Source organism: Cygnus atratus, chromosome 5 (assembly GCF_013377495.2).
Source record: "Cygnus atratus isolate AKBS03 ecotype Queensland, Australia chromosome 5, CAtr_DNAZoo_HiC_assembly, whole genome shotgun sequence".
NCBI lineage: Eukaryota > Metazoa > Chordata > Aves > Anseriformes > Anatidae > Cygnus > Cygnus atratus.
In genome coordinates, this window is record NC_066366.1 from 61,306,719 (window position 1) to 61,327,516 (window position 20,798).

The window sequence follows — 20,798 nt, forward strand, 5'->3', positions numbered from 1 at the left end:
AGTGACTTTATTCATTAAAACAGGTTGCTATTAATTAACTGTCATAATAAAATAAAGAACTATTATTTGCATTTCTTAGTGCACTCCCTTTAGTAATATGTATAAAAGATGCTTGTAACAAAAATGAATTTATAAGGGAGGAAAAAACCTCTGAAGTCTCCCTCCTCCCCCCCCTTTATTTTTTTTTTTTTAAGGTCTAGGCAGCAGGAGTCTGACTAATTATTAGGACCAGTTCTGCGAGAGAACAAATAGAGGTAAAACACAAATATGAAAGTAATTAGGAAAATGCAAAATCCTGTTTACTTGGCAACCAATTCATGCAACTGAGACTAACGAAGAGCAAATCAGCTTTGCTTGTTTGATAAACTTAGGGGTGCCACCTAAGAGGAGCTGATAAAAATTAAACTTGTGCCAGCATCCCTCAGCACTGCCTTGTAGCGAATACGCTTAAAAACATGCATGCAATTGGTTCGTCTAAAAGCACAGGCAAATCTAACCTGAACAGATTCAGAGGAGGGATTTTCTAACTTCTGCCTCTGTTAAACGTTTTCACCTTTGCAATCGACCATCGGTGATACCTCTGAGCCGAACATCCAGCACAGACACATGTGCTGCACGTGCACACAACTCATACAGACACAGTGCTTGCGAATGGCACAGTTGCAAGCATTTCTGGTCTCGTTCCCTAAAAAACCATCCCATTCCTACTGCTCTTCATACCTGGGAAGGCGTTTGCCAGTGGGAAAGTTCTGCTCGCAGTTTGCGTCGCTGCTTATTACAACGTGCCGCGATACGTTACTTCAAGCAGACTGCAGGCTTAGATACCTTTGTAGAGCCCCTCTTTTCTCCCAAGCAGATAGTGGAATCCACAAAAGCTTCCAATTATTTCAAGACTATGCAGCTGAGGAGGGGCATCTAATCAAGATAAAGAAAACCCTTGGCTCAATATATTTGCTTGAAAGGATTTTCAATAATGCAGGTAACAAAAGCATTCAAAAATTGGATTCCTAATGCTTTTCTGCTAGACTGAAGGGCTGATTTTGAGAAGCGAGAAGAAAGCCAGCCCTGAGAAAGCTGCATGGAGGAATGTATGATATTCTCTCCCTCTGTACAAACACTTCTGCAGGAATTGACAAAAAGGAAGAGATTTAAGTGAGGCACGGTCGACCTGAAATGTAGTCAATTGCAACACAAAGAGTTAAAATGACAGCCCTGCACCTCTCTTCTTCACTCTCCCCTCTGCTTTGTGGCTTTGCAACCCAAAAGCCAGAGGTTTTTTTTTTATTTATTGCTCATTTCTAATCCACTGTTTGGTCAGGAATTGTTTATAGGAGAACAGGGGAAAATTGCTATGGAAATCATACTGTGAAAATAAATCAGAATGAAAGGGAGAAAAATGAAGAAAAATACAAGAATCCTAGACAGCGGCTTGTTTTTTATACATACAGCACTCAATGAAAAGTGCTCAAGTTTTCCCACAATGAGGTAGAGGGCCAACAAAAAAAGTCATCTACTCTTAAAGGGATCTATTAGGATTAGCAACCACATGAGCCTAAATCTGCACCTACACGCACGCACGGCAGAGAGCACAAACACAGCGCTCAAAGTACAGACTGAGTCCTGCAACAGAGCATCCCCACGCAGCACCTCTCGCTCCCGTGCACATCCTGCTTACTCCTCCACTCGATAACGTGATCCTTATGGAAGTCCTTCATTCTCTGAAAAGTTTCCTAACCCAAATGCAGTCCTGGACTGGCAGCAATTTCCCTCCCATAACACCACTGCGCTGAGATTTCAGAGAATGGCAGAGCAAAGTATGAAAATTTTGACAAACCCGCATTTCCACCAGAGCTTGGTGTCTTTTTTAAGCCTTTCAAAGACTCATCTCCATTTTGAAAGACAAGCTATTTTATGTCATTTTTTGGAAAATATGTAGCTGAGCTCTTGGTACCTGAGTTATTTGGCCTTCTAGGTACATTAAAAAGTAGGAGAAACGTCAACACCAAGGTGTCTCTACCCCAGACTGATGGAGCACAAGAGATGCCACGCTGCTGCCTACAGAGCCACAGTGGTCTGCAAAGAAAAACACAGATCACCTGCTATAGGAAAACTCATGCAATGAAGTCTATCACAGCATAAAACCCCAATGTAATGAAAATAACCCTCCCTGCAAAGCCAGACAGGAAGAGCTGGATTTATTTCACCCACCATCCCATGCCAGCCACTGCATGTGTCCCCAGTGGGTCACGTCTGCAGCACCCCATGGCAGAGGCACAGCCAGGGCAGGGAGCATATCTGAAACAGCACGTGGTCACACCCCCACAGAGGCCACACACTTGTCCTGATGGAAACCTACCTAACTGCACTGCCCTGTGACCATACAAATGCATAGACACAGCACAGCCTACAGAAAAATGTCTGTACAAGCCTCTTTGCTCAACGACTGAAGAAACATTTAAAACCTAAAAACACTTTCTGCATCTATAAAGGATGCCGTATTCATAAACAAAATTAAAAGCTCTCCAAAGTACTAGAGATTCACGGGTTTCCTTTAGAAGGAAACTCTCCTTTGAAAGCCAGCATTTTATTTAGTGATGAGCTTTCTTCCCCACAGAAAACAATACAAACTGTTCATTTGGCAACGGCCATCAAAGAACAAATAACAGTACGTTCCTGCAGCAGCAAGCCTGCTTGATGTCCTCTTTACTACTCTTTCTGCTGCCTTTTATAAACATTCTCACGTTGTTGATGCCCAACTCAAATTTTAGCTCCTAACTTCAAAAATCTCAGCGCTTCAGAAGGCATGGGGGGGACAGGCGCTATCCAGCTCGGCGCTTCAGATTGGCTTTCATTTTCCTCAGCCCCTGCAGCTCCTTCTTCAGGTGTTTCACAGCCTGCAGGATATCCTCCCGCTGGGGATCGTCTTCTGCTTTCTCAGTGTACAGGAGGAAATGTTTAACAGTTTCAGAGAGCAGCGCCTCGGGATCCACATCCACCTGATGGAGACGCAACATCCTCTCACAGGCTATCGCATAGTTTTTGTGCCAGTTCACCGGATGATTTGGATGAGAGTTGACAATTTCTTTGTATGACTGTTACAGGGAGAAAAAAAAAGACAAATTAATCAAACAAAAGGGACCAACAGCTTTTAACAGTGCTTCAAAACTGTCCATAAAGGAACAGATGCTATTTAGATGTCTACGCCCAGAGTCAGAGGATTTCTGAAACCTCACTCTGTGTTTGCTGTGTGATGTGTGACAGAATGAATCCAAAATCCAACTGGGGGCTGAATCAGTTCCTTTTGTGGAGCAGCTGTATGTTTAGAAACATTACAGACGATCGAAAGAACCCCCGGGCACATCATGCCCTTCCCCAAGAGAAGGGTTACACTGGGCTGGGGAAAAAGATTTCACTGCTGCATCTGGAAAAACATTTACTCAATATTTCAAGAAATAAGGACAACTCCAACAGGACTTGAGCACTCTGTTGAGTGGGGATATTCATAAGCTCAACATCAGGCACACAGCTGACAACATTGCAGAACAGAACAGCAAAAATCACAACATAATAGGCAAATGTTTAAAGGAAACTATTTGTAGGCTGTTTGCTGGGGTATAAAACACTCCTCCTCTCTGCTGACACACACTGATCATTTTGTGCATCTGCTGGCATCTCTGGCAGTACAATATTTATAGAGATACCTCCACTGGCTTACGTATGTCATTCTTTGCTGTGAAATGCAGCAGAATTAATTTGCAGTGAGAAGACCATCGGATTTTACACTTGCTGGCTCAGATGCATGACTGTGTAATGACGGAGAGGACAAGTGCAAAGAGGGGACTTCAGGACAGGCAATCTCTTGGCATGGGTTTGGAGCCCAGCACAGACAACATAATTATAGCAAAAGGAGGGTGTCGACTGGTTAGCTTTTGGCATCTTCCCTGACCGAGAGGGCAAGCAGGAACGGATAATATCCCTGAACAAATCTCTTTGAATCTGCTACGCTCCTGGTTTGGATGGATGAGAGAGAATGCAGATTACAAGACAACCCACCAATATAGATACACCGTGATATTTCAACGTAGTCAAGAAATTAAAAACAATAAAAAAAGGATGAAGACTGCAGGGAGCATTCGCAGTAAAATACAGGACTTACAGTGTATGCCAACGTGTAAAGCTGTGATTTCATTTCTGCAGTCACACTGGCAGTTTCTGCAAGGTCAAATATAAAGAAAGCTGTTTTCATCCTAGGAGAACAAGAAAAACATCCATTATACTAGCTGCTTAACATAACCAGCTCACATCTCATGACTACACACATCTTCAATGTGCCCATAAAGCTCTTTAATTGTATGGGACAGCACACAAGCTTTTTTCAAATCAGTGACACCAATACAATTTCTTTCCACGGCGTGTCCGAACTACCTCTGTTCCTTCAAGATACTTTGAGCAGAGCCTTCAGGTGAACAAAATCATTACTTGCCAGAGGCAATACACCTCATCTCATTTGGCCCATCTTTTCCTCCTGAAGCTTGGCTCGTTTAGATCCAATAAGGCCATGCATCATCAAGCTGCCCACTTTGGTGTGTGTTTCCACGCCAAGGAGCTGGCATTGCCCACCAGCTGTTGGAGGGGAGCAAAGGAGCTTCACCTGGCTTGCCACATCTCCTCGTTGGCGACAGCTTCCCAGGAAGAGGGCTTGAAACTAAATGGGAATTAAAATAAAATCCAGCCATCAGATCCATGTCACTGTGTTTTGCCCGTCACACAATCATCCCTTCTAACGCAAGCAGCTACGGACCTCCCAGGCAGAAGAAAACCTCTCATGAAGCCTATGGCTCTGTGACAGCAGGGAACAGAGCTGATCCTCAGTCATTCATAAAACTTTATTCCCCTTTCTGCACAGGGGGAGTCTCTGGTGCGTACATTGGTTGTTTCACAGCATCCCAGCTAGGCATAAAGCGAGAGATGGTTTCTACCATCCATCACAGCTCAGCCTGTGACATTTAAAGCTTTAGGTGTCCCACATCCTCAATGTTTTTTGGCTCCCAATTAAGTATTAAATAAGAACTGGATCTGAAAACTGTCTAGAAATGTCCTCTCTATTTTAACTCTAGCAAAAATACCACAAGCAGATTTATTTTATGTTTCAAAACTCAAAACATTACGATTATGCTTCATGTTTAGTTTCTCTAACACTGCAGTGGATGCGGTTACACTGCTGGCAGAAGAATAACGAGCAGGAAGGTACAGGGTCCTCTGCCTCTTACCTCCCATAGTCTTCAGTCCAGTTATAGAGATTCCTTGTGAGACGAATCCACTCTCCTGGGTCAAAGACAGCATCAGAAGGAACCAACTTTTCACAAGTACCCCACGGCCAGAGAGAGTAACTCCTTCTCCAGGTTGAGTCCCCTTCATGAAGACCTATGCACACAAACACCTCCTTACTGCCAAAAAAAAAACAACAAACAAACAAGAGAGGAATTGTGAAGCCATGCCACAGACCTTGGTCAACCCCGCATGCTCAAGCAAGCCACCCACCCCACATCGGTGCAACGGGCAGAACTTAAGCCACACATTTTCTGTGGCACAGACACCCACCCAAACCATCTCACGTCGGAAGGTGCACGTCTCCAGGGCAGGCTGCAAAACAGCTCCTGCGCTGCAAATGAGGACCCATCTGATATTGGACATCTGTGCAGCCAGCACAGGAGATACCACAAGGGGAGATGTCCTCTCTCCTCTCTGCTGGACCTCACACATGTGCCAGAAGCAGGAGGAGAAGCCCATTTCTTCCTGATGGCACTTGCCCGTGCTCTTCTGCCTACCCACACTCGCAAGGCTCAACTCCCAGCTAGTCTAAATGCAGATGCTACTCTTATTCATGTGAGTATCTAATCCTTTCTCCACTCTTACTAAGCTATTTTTATACGATGATTATTCATGGAATACATTCATTTTACGCTAATCACTTGGCCACAATGCTCACCAAGGAGAAGCTGCAGTCATTTGCTCTCAAATTATCATTTTGCTCTCAAATTATCATTTTGAGTACACAGGAATGTTCCTTTTTTGCAATGAATTGTTAGTGAAATCAAAACAAAAATTGTAAATATTCTCTGCCAATCACCTTATTTTTCCTTCCTAAAATCCAAACCTACCTCAATAGAACAAGAATATTTTATCTTACTCAACAAGATATAATATTGTTCAACAATACTGAACGTTATATCTGGAAGGAGTTACTTCTGCAGAGATATTTGCTTTAATTGTAAAAATAATCTCACCACCAGGGAGGAAGTCAGCAGAGAAAATTGGTCTTTAGGATGCAGTACCAGGCTGTTCCATAAACAATTTCAAGAAAAAAAGGTTGAAGATTTTAGGAAAGCTGTTACATATGAAAGAAATGCTTACTGTTTATTTACTTTGAGGAAACGATGGAGATTAAAAGTTCGTGTCCCATCGGGTAACACTCCTTCCACAGGATTCCACCGGTTCCCAGGAAAAGAGACACCGGGTAAATGCTTTGCCAGCTTGGGTAAATACCATTCATAAGTCATCATCTATCACCAAAAACATTACCACAATTAGAACAAGAAGCAATTTTCATCCATTTTACACCCAGCAGCTGTAGAAATGGTTTCTGCATGAGCAATGACTCCATTTACACAGTAAGGGTCGCCTCCCATTTCAGCAATGGCTTTCAATATCTGTTTCTGAACGTACCTCCTGGTCCACTAAGGTGATATCTGGCCTCACTCCTTCGCAGTAATGAAGGTAACGAAGGGCGTTCCCGGGTAAATCTCCTCTGAGCAAGACCACTGCACCCATCGGCACAGAGAACAGCAGGTTTCTCGCAAACTTGTCAACAATATAATTGGTGCTCTGATCACAGGTGCTTAAGAGAACAGATGAGAAAGAGCATCTTACAACTAGGCATCTGCATGGCTTTGCCCACCTTCGGAACAATTTTATGCAACAGGCATCCACAGGTGAAGCCCTTCATGTGGTCAGATCCTGCTGAAAATCATCATCTCCATTTACAGAAAAAAAAAAAGGTATAAAAATGAAGCATTTAAGACTACAGTGCCTCAGACACCATCACCAGAGGCATGCCATGACATTTTTGACAAAATACACACTCACTGTATGCATTTACCTTCATTCTGACTTTTTCTTGGGCTAAACCTAAAGACTTATTAGTTAGAGCTGGAACTGCCACTACAAGAATGGCTCTCAGGATTTGAAATCCTTTTAATGCTTTTAATTAAGCACTAAGTAGCCATGTTTTTGTAGCATCAGGTAGAAGTAGATTTAAATTAGTTGAGATGAGATCCTTTTGGGTACCCAACCACGTGCATGCACACCAGCATGTACACTCAAGAGCAGGACGCTCTCCTGCCCATGTGTTGTACACTTCACCAGCTGGTCAGCCTCTACCTGAGCACCCCTACTACTGTTCTGGTTTGTACCCAGACCACTGTAGAGCCTTCAGCATGGTTATGGAATAAAGAAGCCCTAAAATACAGAAGAGAAAAAAAAAAGTAAGAAAAAATCCTGGGCAGAAGGAAACCTGAAGCAAAGCAAGGGAAGGAGAAGGTGACTGCTCAGGACAAATCAATTCTGTAAGCATTAGGCAGTAAGGCACAGATTCATGGGTTTCTTCCATAACAAGCTTAGGTATCTACATCATTTTCTTCCTTCAGCCCTGACTTACAGCCTGAGGTTGGTGCTTGGTGGTTCTGAGAGTGGTCAGACAAGGGAGTGGGGCAGATTCCACACCTCCAGGCCGTGACCACGGCTGCTTCGATGGGCGCCTGGGCTTGTGCAGGTTCCAGCAGCACCCGACCGCACAGCACCCCGCAGCCCTGGGGACTCCTTACCTGTAATTTGCCCAAATTTGAGCAGCAACGAGAGCCACAGCAGAAAGCCACTCCAGCCCCGGCAGCACCCAGCCGCCCTCCAGCATGGCACCAGTGAGGGACACGAGGATGGGCAGCCCCAGCCCCGCCAGGACAGCCACGACGGCATTGCTCTGCATCCAGAACCGCTCCACCTAGGGCACAAACGCAGCGCATGTACCATCTGCCACTGGATGCAGGTCCAGGTTTTCAGGGCAGGATGGTCTCTGGGCTGAGACGCTCATAGTTTAAGAGCAGACAGAGATACACAGAGTTTTTTTTTTTTCCTTCCTTTTAAATACAAATCATCCCTCTAATTCCCAGAGACCACATCTCTGTTTCCCCAGCTATAAGGAAACAGAAAATGTAGCTGCATGTTCGCACCCTGTGCAGCTCCAAGACAACCACCTGTTCCTGATTAGCAGGGGATGCAACAGCAGCCGACAAAGCATGAAGGAGGCTTCTTCCAAAATTTAACACCCCAGAGCAATTTTTGGAGTGAAACTCACCACGCCCAGAAACAAAGGCTTTGTAACATCCAAATTTGCTCTCCAGGCAAAGAAGAGAGAATAAACACAGAGCATTCCAGCGAAGAGCCAAATCACGGATGACTTCTGTTGCCTTCTCCTATAAAAAATAATACAGCGCTCTAGTGGCGTGATCAAAAAGTAGGAAAAAGTTGTATGCACTTGAAGGTAACCATCTCTCTGCATACCTAAATGAATTTAATTCAAGGAGCTGCTGGGTCTTTACCTTTGCAATTTATGAAACCTTTCCAAAGCACACAACCATCAGGATTGCAAGCTTTTTAAGCCTGTGGTCTACAAGTCTCAGAGTAACCAGGTGCAGGGCTATTTTGCTCTTCATCAATAATTAGAACAGGACAACTGCTGAAATTTCTGCACAGGGAAGCAGAACAGCTCCACACGGCACAAGGCAGAGGAAGCAGCCATAGCTCACACCCAGCCCACAAGGCAAAGTGGCTCAGAGCTGAGAGTCCCCTCCAACTTACGGCAGTGCTGTGCTGAAACAGGCCACGAGCGCCAGGGCGAGGACAGGGAGGGAGAGCTCCGACCTCATCTGCGCCAGCTGGGAGCTGTGGAGAAATCAAGTGCACGTCTGCATCACCCCGAAATCGCTGCCAGCACTCAGAGCCTAGCAAGGAGGAGGGCAGAAGGACAGCATAATGCATCCCTGTCCTGCTGGGGTCAAGTCTACCAGGAATGGGAACAAGCTGGGTTTATACGCCAGGGTTTTGGATGAAAAAATTGCTGGGGAGGGGATCGAGCATTGTTCCCTCGATAGGAAGACAGACGGACGTGCACCATCCTGGTGCTCAACATGCACAGCCCCAGCTTTGGAAGGAGAGGAGGACAGGCAGGAGAGGAGCCACCTGGGCTGAGAGCACAGGTAACAGGTTTGTCCCCACTGCAAGGTGCACTTGGGATTTTACTCACACCAGCATCTCTGTCATACTGGATCCAGTCTCCGACTTGGCCTGGATTAAAAAGAAAGAAAACCCATGAGAAGCCCACACCCTGACTAATGTGTCACTGGGGCAAGGAAAAGTCTTTTTGTTTTCAGTTTGCAGAGCCCCCAGCATACAGGGCTCCTCCAAAACCTCTTCAGGTGGTGCCCCAGAATGGGCACAGGGAACAGGAATTGCTTAAACAAAGAGAAAAGCACATGGGCCTCAATTCCTGCTTGCTTACCAGCCTTGCTCATGGCCCCTCTGCATTCACAGAAGATCTGTAGAGATATATGAGATTTTTTTTTCATTGCAGACTTGCACTCCATGGCACAAGCCTGGGAAACAAGCAATGCTTGGTGGAGACGAGGAGCTCCCTTCCTAGGTGCTTGTTGGAAAAGTGGTGTCTACCAGATACCAGGTAAAGTGACCCAGGAGGTCTGGAAGGAATATTTGATCTCAATAAAAACAGAATAGTTAATTGATTTTTTTTTTAATTGAAGTGTCAGAAGATGGACAGCCAGCCCCCAGGCCGTGGTACACCACCAACCACCTCCTGGTTCCCATGTCCTGGCTTTCTGTCTCCTCCAAAGCCCCACCTTGCTGGATGCTGATGGCAGCCACGAAGGTTTCCTTGCAAGAGATGACATTTCTGATCCTCAGCTTAGAGGGGGAGGTTTCTGTGGTTTGGCCCCAAAAGCCCCAGCAGGGTGCAGGCCCACTACCCCGAGCAATCACATCTGCTACCGTGATCTCTGCAGGGAAATGCTTTCTCCCCAGCACAGCCACCCTGGTTTTTTGACCCTGCTTGCCCCTAAAACAAAGCAAAGCCCCTCCCTAGGATGCAAGGGCTGTCTGTCCATCCAGGCAGGGCTCTGGCATTAGCCCAGCTGGCATCAGGACCAAACGCTTGGATTTTGCTGCATTTACTGCTCCAGCTTCAGACCAGTTCATCGTAAATGTGATTTACGGTGCAGGATTACACATGGTCCAGCCCTAAGCCGCCTGAACATCAACTTGAATTCATCACATCTGATGGAGACAGGAGTTAAGGGATTTGCATGCCTTGGTATTGCTCTGCCCAGCAGAACCTAATTCTCGGGAGACAGCTGGGAACAGGACAACAGGGGAAGTCTCCGAAGCCCTTCACAGGGTGGATGTTACCTCTGGACGAGTTTTGGAAAGATTTAAGTGCCAGCAGCAGGAATAATCAAATCTTTTGCCTCACATGCTACAGCCACACTGTAGGTCTCAGGGATGGCTGTAGGAGCGTTCCCTGGAATGGCAATGGGGTGCTCGTGGCGTGTCACCAGCTGGATGCAGCTGCTGCAGGCACAGGACATCATTTCTGAGGATGCTGAGGACCCCAGGGAGTGACATGTTATGTAAACCATACCTCTTTCTCTTCTCCCAGCCCTCTGCACTGAAATCTCTGAAGCAGGATGGAAAGAAGGGGTGCTGGGCATTGCTTTCCTTGGGTGGCCGGAGCCAAACATCTAAGTTAGGGCTGGAGGAGACAGATGCAAACCCTACACCCTGCAGAATCACATCACACCTCCCTCCCTTTGCAAAAGCACAAAGCAGGCAGAATAATTCAGAGCAGAGGATTCTGAGATCCCCCAAACCTACCATTCATTTCGATAAAATATTCATTCAATTTCAATACAATATTTCAATAAAATATTACTAGGAAGTAAGTTAGAGGAATCTGTTTTAAAGATAAAGCAATGAAAACTGCTTGCAACCTCTTTAAATAGCTATTTAAAGTAAAATAAATAATAAAAAATACAATTATTTGCCTTAAAACAAGAAAAACACAAAACTGATGTCACCATTTCCCTCTAGCAAGGCTTACTCTTCGGGCTTTTTAAAATATGAGACATACGTACAGCATCCAGTAAATAATACAGCTCACACCACTAAGACATCAGCCATCTGACCCATACCCAGAAACTCTGACAGATCAAAAGGTCAAAATCAGAAATAAACATTTAAAAAATAAATCATTTTCCATTTCTTAGCCGAGCTATTTAACGTCATGAACAGAAAGCTCCTGCTACCGCGTATCTCAAAAGAAAGCCATTTAGAAAATGACCCTTATTTACCAGATTGAATGTCCCATATTCCTCCCTGAGAAAGTGGGTCAAAAATCCTTGAAAAGTCGTCTGGTCTCCCCATGTCCAGCGGGCTCGATTGAGGTAGGACGAAGCCGGCAGATAGAGATAAGGCAGCAAACCAGCCAAGAAGCATAAACCCAACTTCAGCAAATGGCCTAGGGACAATTCCTGCACCAAAATATGTCATATTGCATAACAATGTTTATTTTAGTTTAATCGTGCTGGAACTTCAAGAACAGATAAAGAAAAAACATCAAATATATTTACACAGAGCTGATCTCTCAATTTATAGTAAGTCCCTACAAAATGCTATGTTAAACCTTACGATTTTGTGGATTACTAGGAAACTGCATCAAACTGATCTCCTTTGCATGGCAGGGTGAAATTTAAGTGAAGCAAATAATATTAGCTAGGACTCATGAGTATCATACTCATTGCATCTTTCACATTTAAATCATGGCATGACATGCATAGATGGCTGAAGCACTGCAAGGCTGAGATAACCCACTTTGCAGCGATTAAGAGTTGGCTGGTATTCCATCTGGCAAAAAAAAAAATGCTGCTCTAGTACAACTACACGCATCACCACCATCATCAGGAGTCGGTTTTGCCATTTACTTTATCATGATTACGCTGGCTAAATTGGATAGGCCAACTTTTGGGGTGGGATTTTCAAGACTGCCTAAGGGGTCAGGAAGACAAGACTTTCAAAGGGACTTCTGTGCCTAACTCCTTTAAGTGCTTTGGAAAATCCCACCCCGGAATATTGCATGCTTGCTTTCTCAGCAGGCACCGTCCTGCCAATCAAAGCACTTCCTTCAGAATTTGGGGTGATGTGGAAGAGAGACCATTCAGAGCGACGACCTACAGAACAGAGAAAGTAGCTCGGTAACGTTGCCAGTCAAAATTCCTTCAGAAGCCTGGCTCTTTTGTGTTGGTTTCACTGAAAGCCACCGGTTTTGATCAATTAACCTCTTATTAGGTGGTGTTCTGCAGCAGGGTCTACTGGACTGGTGTCTAAGTAGGGTGTTTCCCAGTGATGCCGTATTGGCACAGCATTCCCTGGTGGAAATCACAGATGTCTCTCCAGGCCTCCCTGGTTGTGAAAAAAGCTCTGTTTAAAGAACACAAATACACTTCACGAGCCATCATTTTGTCAAAGGAAATATGAGGTCGGTAAGGCTTTTTCTGGGGATGCTGACCTCTTGGATCAAGCTTGTCTGAGCTGCCCCTATCTCTTGCAGCTGATGCGTTTCACTCTGGGCTCAGCTCTGAGCTGTGCCGCTGCGCAGAATCACACCTGATTTACCAGGTTGAGGGTGGAGAAATTCAGATGGGATTGTCCCAGTAGAAACCTGCCCGATTGTCATCTTCAGGGGGCGAAAGAGAGAGGGTACAGATGGAGGTTCCTCTGGGCCACCTGCAATGTGATCTACATCTCTGAGATCTGCATCCCTTTTCAGAGCAAAGCAGAGCTTCTGCAATACATCTGCATCCAGCCCGACACAGCCACTGGCAGAAGACCACCTACAGGTGACAAAAGCATTGCAGGGCACCTGGACATCACTGGGGGCCTCATCCAGATGGATGCACATCGCCTTCCTGAGCCAGACGTGCCAAGACGTCTTCTCACCTTTTTATACAATTAACAAGCTTAATACGGAGGTGTAAAATGAGGAACATCCTGAGAAGGGATCTCTGCTAGACGAAAGGGATGTATTTCTAGGTGGGGTGTTGGACCAGATGACCTCCAGCGCTCCCTTCCAACCTCAACCATTCTGTGATTCTGTGATAATCAACCAGCTCCGGGGCTTGTTGTCACACTGAAGGACAGCCTTGCTTTGGTCTTTGTTCCAGCTGGCAGAAGCTAGGTGCTCTCCCCAACAGATGACCTCTTGTAGGACTCACAAGTCCTGGCAGTGTCAGAGCTGGAGGCCACCGAGCCTGGCAAGTCCCACGGAGGTGCTGAAGGGGGCTCCTCCTAGAGATCAGCACCTGCAGCACCCTTCCTGCCCTGCTACCTACTCTGGCTACGTCTTTGACTGTTGACAGCAGTCGCGAGATGATGTGCAACAAGCAGATGTGGGTTTTGTGCTGCCACCAGGGAATCAACACACAAACATCTCCAGCCATGAGAAAGGCACTGCCATCAGCCAGGAGAGGCTGCTCACACCCATGGCTTCCCACCAACAGGTACGTACCTGCACTGAACACACTTATCTCCTGCACGTTGAGGAGATTTTAGCTCAGAGTATTGGTCTTGTGGCTGTGTGCCAAGCACTTACAAGCAGCTGGGACACAGGGCTCCTGTGCCAGGAGCCACGGGCAGGTCACAGATCGCTGGTGTGAGCAAAGCCCCTGCACTGTGATGGGCTGTAATTCAGGTGGTTGACTGATGAGTTTGGACAGAATTCCTACTAACACTGTTAGTACATCAACATATAAACAAATGGTTGGAAAGAAGAATTATTAATGACCTTAAAACAAGCTAAAATAGAGGCATGGGTCAGCAAAATACATACCGTCTTTCTGACCAGCCGGGAGAGAACCCAGGGCACGATACAAGCAACATAAAGCACTATCGTGTGCTGGTTGCACAGGCTGAGCCCGCAGCAAAAGGCACCGAGTCTAGAGATCTGAAAGGGAGAAAATCAACACCTCACAGTTACTCTTCATCACCTGCAAAAGCATCCAGATGCCAAAGCAGCTTCAGCGCAGCCCACAGCACACTTAGAGAAGGCAAAGCACATCAGTGAGCACTGGTCAATTGTAACACAGACAACACAGGTTACTTCAGATTATTTTTATGCTGTAAAAATAATAATGCCACTTTTATGTACAGAGACATCATTTTACATAACCGGAATGATTTTTTCCTCTTCTGCAGGCACGGAGGGCTAAAGTGAGGGCTACACAAACTTGCTAAGCAAAGGGAATTAAATGCAGCATCACTCAGTGGTCTGAGATCCTTTCTGAGCATCTCTGAAAGTTTTCTGATAAAAGAGGTAACATATCCAGACTCTGCAGCATAGTGCAGGGCATTTCTCATGCTCAATCTTTCTCCTCCTTCTCCATCACTGGCCACTTGGTACGTGTCACACCCTGCAGCCACGCTCTGCCCATGCTCCTCAATGGGCAAAAAGCCACCAGCGTACCACAAACATCGTTGGATCGGAGCTGACAGCCCATCGGTCATCAGAGCATTGCCCCTGCTAATTTCAGTCACTGGTGACAATGATGTGTGTGAGGTGCAAACACTTGCCTTGTCATGGCGATGGGACCACAGGCAGTTTTTAATCAGTGTTCAACACTGGATGGTGCTTTGTCCCAGGAACACCTACCAGAACTTCAGAAAAACTTTGTGGGCTTCAGAGCTGCCCCACAGGACTCAAGACCACCTGAATAATTTGTCAAGTATATTGGGGAACCAAGCACGCTCCTGAAAATGTCTACAAGAAAGTCGGATTTACAAAAAGTGTCACCAACTCACTGTTTGTAGTCTGGCCTCTTCGAGGCGTGGGATGCTGGCCACCCAGAGCATGGAAACAAGCTCACTGACTGCTTCTGAAAACCTCACCTGAAAATCCAAATGGAAATTGGGCACAGCAACCACGAGAGCAGGTCGGAAAATGCCCAACTCCATCTTTGTGGAGCCCAGTGTCTTGGGGCAGAAGTGACCAGAAAACACAAAAGCCCAATGATGAAACAAGGCCTCTCTAAGCCAGTGATAAAACATGTTATTTGAGAATTTGCCAAGCTGAGTAAACTACCACTGTGTGTTCCTGAAATTCCAGGCTAGCCTGACAAAAATCCTTTTATTCACACAACTTAGAGGAGTCACAGCAGGCAAGTCTGTAAGAAGAGAGGAGATCAGATGTTCAGGCAAATAAAAGTAGAAAGAACAAGGCCGGTGAGCAAGAACACCTTTTGACTGCCGAGTCTGTTTACAAAGCAGAGAACACGGCATGAAATTCAATGTCTCCGTATTTAATAGTGGCATTATTTTAGGGGCACATTTAATTTCAAGAGAATATACATTGAACTGCACAGAACTGATTGAAAATTTGGTCGTTTCTGTGTTTCATTAGAAACCTGGGTTTCTGAGTTGATGAATTTTCCTGTAAGATGCCTCTATTTACCCCCAGGAACATCACAGTTCTTACAACAAAACCTTGAACACCCACAGCCTAGTTTGAGTCTTTGATGCAGAAAATTAAACTTTGCACCGAAACGTTTAGATGAGAATGATTTTGCTTTTTCCTCTTCTATCCCGTGTGTGTACAACAACAAAAAGCTAAAGCAGATCCAGCACATCCCACCTCAACCCTTAAGCAATGTGCACGGATCCTTAAATGTTTGGTACTTCTGAGTCCAGGCAGGTCAGGGATCAACACCATCAAGCACAGGTGCTGAACCCAGTCCCCAAATCTGGCCTTTCCTATGTAAAGGAAACTAAATCAAAACCAAATGAACAGGAAATTAAACAGGCACGTGATGACTAATTGAAAAAAAAAAAGAACTATTCACTTTGCTTGAGATGTTTTACCTTTGATCTCTCTTTTGCAGTGGATGCCTCCTCAAAATGCACGGTAAGAGCCATAAGCAGCCCCACAAACAGATTGTTTAAGCTAAAAACCTCCGCCGTGATGGACCACTGCCATGTTAGACGAGAAAATGAAAACACCCCCGCAGCAAGGATTCCTCCAGCATATGAGCCAGAAAGCCTGCAAACACAGATAACATGAAATCTTCTTTTCCAACAAAAAAGCCTACTTTATTGTCTTTTTTTTTTTTAAAAAAACATACTGTAGCAGCAGAAATTTTGACTGCTACCCAGCATCCTCCCAAAACATTATATGGTTAATATCTTCCTAATAATTTCTTTGCAGAGAATTGCAATTAGGAAGAGCGCACCTCAAGCCGTCCCGTGTATTCGCAAGGCACTGAATACCAACTGGCTGGTGAGCCAGGCTGCCTTTTTCTCCTGAAACACCACAAACAAACTTAAAGAGTATTCAATTCGGTTCAGAAACCTTGATGAGCAATGACACAGCGGGTCACGGTACGCCGAGCCAGAGAGTCATGCCTCTAACGGGATGCTCTCCGCTGGAGGACACGCGAGCAGCGGTGCAGCCTTAAATTCATCGAGCCCCTGCATAAAGAGTGGATTAGAGCTATTCACGATGGACAGCATTAGCAGAGCTTTCCCAGGGGGAACATTTGAGTGTCTCAGGGGTGGGTGAGGATTGCAGCGCCCCTGGCCCCAGGATGGAGAGATGCCCACCAGAGCCAGGGAGAGGGGAAAACGGGGGCTGTCCCCAGAAGGATGGACTACGGCACCCAACGCAGCCACCTTCCCAAATGGGCAGGGAGCCCAAGAGGTGGGATTTAGCCCAGGAAACCTATTGCACCTGCTCTGCCATAGTGGCTCTGCCCTCCTGGATGTGTTAAGGGCAGCTCCCGCTCTGCTTTTTGGGCTCTTCCGAAGCGTGGCTGTTTGAGAGGTCTCCCCCGTGGGATGTCGCCCTGAAAAACACCACGCCAGGCACCACAACTGGCTCAGTCGGAGACTTGAGGGCCCACATAGGACTTGCTTACGGGGTTCCTCACAGCATATAACTGAGATAAACGGAGACCAAGTAAACAACACCTACAGCCCCTGCAAACGGACGAGGGAGATGCTGGCATGGCACTCTTTAGCAAGGGCTCCTCTCCTTGGTTATACTTTTCTTCCCGCTTTTCTGAAACAACCTAAGCTCTCTCGGTACACTGAAAAGCCAGCACGTTTCTGTAGATGTCAGAGGAGGACCCGTCCAAATAGAATTGGAAGTTTTAATCCACTACAAATGGGAGGCAGAGTTCATGGGAAGGACAGGACGGAAATAATTGTGTGGGGTGACCAGATCTCCATTCCTCCTCCTGACGTGGGACACCCTGGGTGGCCTGGGGCAAGCCACCCTGCTGCTCCATTAACTGCAGAATTAATTGCAAATTAAAGTGACTATTGATAAACCCCATGCCCTGCCACCTCTCCCGGGTGCTCCTTAATGCCTCACCACCGTGGTGGACTCTTCCAGTGCTTGAGCTTCGTCAACACAGGTCTAGGCATTGAGCACGAAAACCTCCAAGAGAAGACCTGTCGCTCACTACACGAGGCACTCAGCAAAATAAAACCACGTCACAGCAGTACTGTGATACAGAAATCCCTATATAAGTGTTTTTGGCATTGCTTAAAATTGTCAGCAAACTGAATGCAAACTCGCAAGTAATTAAAGGTGTTAATTATTACAGGTTTTCTACCAGCAATATCTCAAAGTCACACAACCTCATAGAGAAGGTGTTCACGAGCACCGATGCTGCTCCGTTGGCTTTTGTTACCGAGCCAGCCCAGCATCCCCGTCACCTCCAGGAGAGGTGGGAAACACAACAGGTTTTCTTTCCCTTTAAACAGCACCGAGTTTTAGTCTAAAAGAAACAAGTTTGTAAATCCCTTTGAAATTCTTGCAGTGAAATAAAGCAGAAAAGGTAAAACAACTTCCCCAAACTCCTTGGGATGAAAAGCAGCTTACTAGGCAAGACTGATCGTTTACCAAGTCTTCTTGTCTTTCCCAGAAAAGACTCGAGTGCCTTACCAGAGTTCAAATGAGATTAAGGAGCGCCTGCCCTCTCGATAAAAAGTCTCAAACCTGCGCTTCAAGTTTTATGAAATAAGGATTAAGCAAAAGCTACTCAACCCCAAACTTAAAGACTTATCCTGGCTGTGTGGGCAGGGGGCAGCTCTGCTCCCCATTCGGCCTCCAAGCAGCACCGGGTTGGGATCCAGCACTGGGCACATCCACAGGTCTTTTCTTAATAAGAGCTGGTATTGCCTGGGAAACTCTCGGGAAAACCAGCCTGATAAGCCTCCCGTGTGAAAGCATGTTGTGTGCATGGAGCACTGAGCTCCTACAAGCACAGCAGGTGCTTTAAAGAAAAAAAATAAATAGGAATATGCTGAATTCTTTGAGATCATCACAACAGCAGCTGCGAAATGCAGTTTGGGAAACACAGGCTGGAGACCAAAAGCTTTTTCCAGATTCTGCTACCAACAATGGCAACGATGCACTTACAACTCTGCTGATTCAGAGAAATGGAATTGATAAGACCAGGTAACCCCAGACAAGGACGAAGACCCAATCAGCAGAAAATAACACCTCACACAGGTCTACTCAAAGCAGCAGCTCACGGTACGAAGCAGCACCAGCAGAAATGAATCCCACACGACTCAGACACATGATGCTGGGCCCGAATTAAGTCAGGTCTGCCTTGAGGCTGGGCTAATGTGACCAAAACTGGACCTCCCCACACCATTACAACCACCTTCTGGTAGCCCCTTGGGCTCCTCCAGCACGGCGTGGCACTGTTCTGTCCCTTTCTCGTTGTAGAGCCAAGAGGGCCCTCAAAAAGTTGTCCAAGGAGGGGACAATCAGCTCAGGCAGAAACATCACAGGCCCAGCACATGCAACACTGCAGAGCAAAGAACATTTCCAGGGCAGAGGAGACACTGGTGGGTGCTTAGTCATGTAAGGCAGAAAGACATGAAATGGAATGGAAGAGGTCCAAAGATGGGAATAAAATAAAGGGAAGAACTGAAAGAAAAGGGACAGGGACTGGACTGTAAGTCAAGAAGCATGGAACTGAGAGGATGAAAGCATTTACAAAGCAGGAGACTTCCCTGCAATCTGCCATGGAAGAAGCTGTTGGTGACATGTTGTGTAAGAATGGATGGATCAAGGAGGACATCAGGGAGCCAGCGAGCAATGACTTCTTTGGAGACAAGCACATTTTAGTGGTTAAGAGAGTAGGTTGTGGAACAAGGTGAACACAAGATAAGGAGATATCCGGTAACTACAGCTCAGCAATAACTCGATTACCAGAGTCAAGGCAGGGAGAGGGAGCAAGGCCAAGAAGCCATTTATGTGGAAGAATCACAGACTGGTTCAGCTTGGAAGGGACCTCTGGAGGTCATGTTGTCCAACCCCACTGCTCCAGTAGGGCCACCCAGAGCCATGTCCAGAAGGTAAGAAGGCATTCGTCTCTTGGTGCACAGACACATCATCCAAATCTCCAACACCAGGTCTAACAGAGACGTTGCACATGACCCCTGCAATGGAGCATTGCTGGACAAGAAAGAAGACCACAGCCCCTGGTCTCTGCCACCCAGCCTGGAGACCCACGCTGCATCCACAATGCCTGGGCCTTCCAGGTGCACTGTGGTCAGGGAGAAGAAATGCTTGGTTTTTGGTTTTCTCTGAAAAAAAACTTATAGTTGCACAGCTCCATCTCTCCTTTTGACAGCATGTCAGGGCTCCGAAGCAGTGAGCAGCAGAGACTTAGCCTCGCTTGACTTCTACTCACGTTCCTGCCTTCAAACACATTTTTCAAACAGAGATGTGAGGCTACAAAACGAAACAAGAAGGACCATGGGTTTGCTGGTAGTTAGCAACATGGTTTAGTGGGTGATGGTGGTGGTTGGGGGATGGTTGGACCAGATGATCTTGGAGGTCTTTTCCAACTTCAGTGATTCTAGGATGATGTCAAGGCAATCATCCAGCATTCATCTGCCAACACAACAAGTGCAACCTCACAGCAACTGCCCCAAGAACAGAGGTTTACCAAGAGAAAAATGTGGGCAAAACCCCCATTATAAGGCTCCATCCAGCTAGAGGGAGGCTGCACTTGGAGCTAGCTGGGGAAGGCTGGGTCCCCTAGAAGAAAGCACTGAGGCAGTACCACCCTGCCTTCGCAACAGCCTCACCACACGGAAACTGGCTCATGAAAGAAAAGGTGTGCAGCCAACGCAGCAGGGGGAAAGCCTCCATCATTTCTCCTAAGGATGTTACAGCTAACATTGTCAGGCCCGCTTTGATAAGAACTGAAGCACAGAGTTTGAATACAAACTGACTTCTAGCCCTGTTTATCTTTCTTGGAGGAGAAGCCAAGGGACCAGCTTGCATTTCTGGTCTTGCAAAGTAACCAGATTGGAGCAAGGCCTGCACGAAGCACATGGAGCACTTCAAAAAAACAAACCAAAACAAAAAAACAAGCGGGAAGAAGGTCCCTTCCTATCAGTTGACCAACTATAATCCTGTGAACATGAGCAGAAACTCCCATCGTCTTATAGCGCGCTCACAAGAGACAAGAACAGTCAGCCAAGAAGTCACACAGTACTTTGTGGGAAGTATTTCCCCATGGCATCCCTAAACATAAAATGAAAAGACTAGAAAAATTATTTTGTTTTGCTTTTCAGGCACCAGAGTGAAAGAACATGTG

General features: G+C 46.1%; 1 protein-coding gene across 1 annotated transcript in view; it reads right to left on the reverse strand.

Moving 5' to 3' along the window:
• Nucleotides 1-2,531: 2,531 nt before the first annotated feature.
• TMEM260 (transmembrane protein 260) overlaps nucleotides 2,532-20,798 on the reverse strand; it is a 30,486-nt gene continuing 12,219 nt past the window's right edge. Inside the window, exons 4-16 of the mRNA XM_035551380.2 lie at nucleotides 16,033-16,210; nucleotides 14,009-14,122; nucleotides 11,475-11,654; nucleotides 9,359-9,399; nucleotides 8,914-8,997; nucleotides 8,411-8,528; nucleotides 7,884-8,056; nucleotides 6,727-6,898; nucleotides 6,415-6,563; nucleotides 5,271-5,447; nucleotides 4,652-4,705; nucleotides 4,157-4,247; nucleotides 2,532-3,092 (exon numbers count right to left, since the gene is read on the reverse strand). Of these exons, the coding sequence (XP_035407273.1) occupies nucleotides 2,820-3,092; nucleotides 4,157-4,247; nucleotides 4,652-4,705; nucleotides 5,271-5,447; nucleotides 6,415-6,563; nucleotides 6,727-6,898; nucleotides 7,884-8,056; nucleotides 8,411-8,528; nucleotides 8,914-8,997; nucleotides 9,359-9,399; nucleotides 11,475-11,654; nucleotides 14,009-14,122; nucleotides 16,033-16,210 (1,804 nt within the window). The 3' untranslated portion in view covers nucleotides 2,532-2,819. The remainder of the gene's footprint in view (nucleotides 3,093-4,156; nucleotides 4,248-4,651; nucleotides 4,706-5,270; nucleotides 5,448-6,414; nucleotides 6,564-6,726; nucleotides 6,899-7,883; nucleotides 8,057-8,410; nucleotides 8,529-8,913; nucleotides 8,998-9,358; nucleotides 9,400-11,474; nucleotides 11,655-14,008; nucleotides 14,123-16,032; nucleotides 16,211-20,798) is intronic.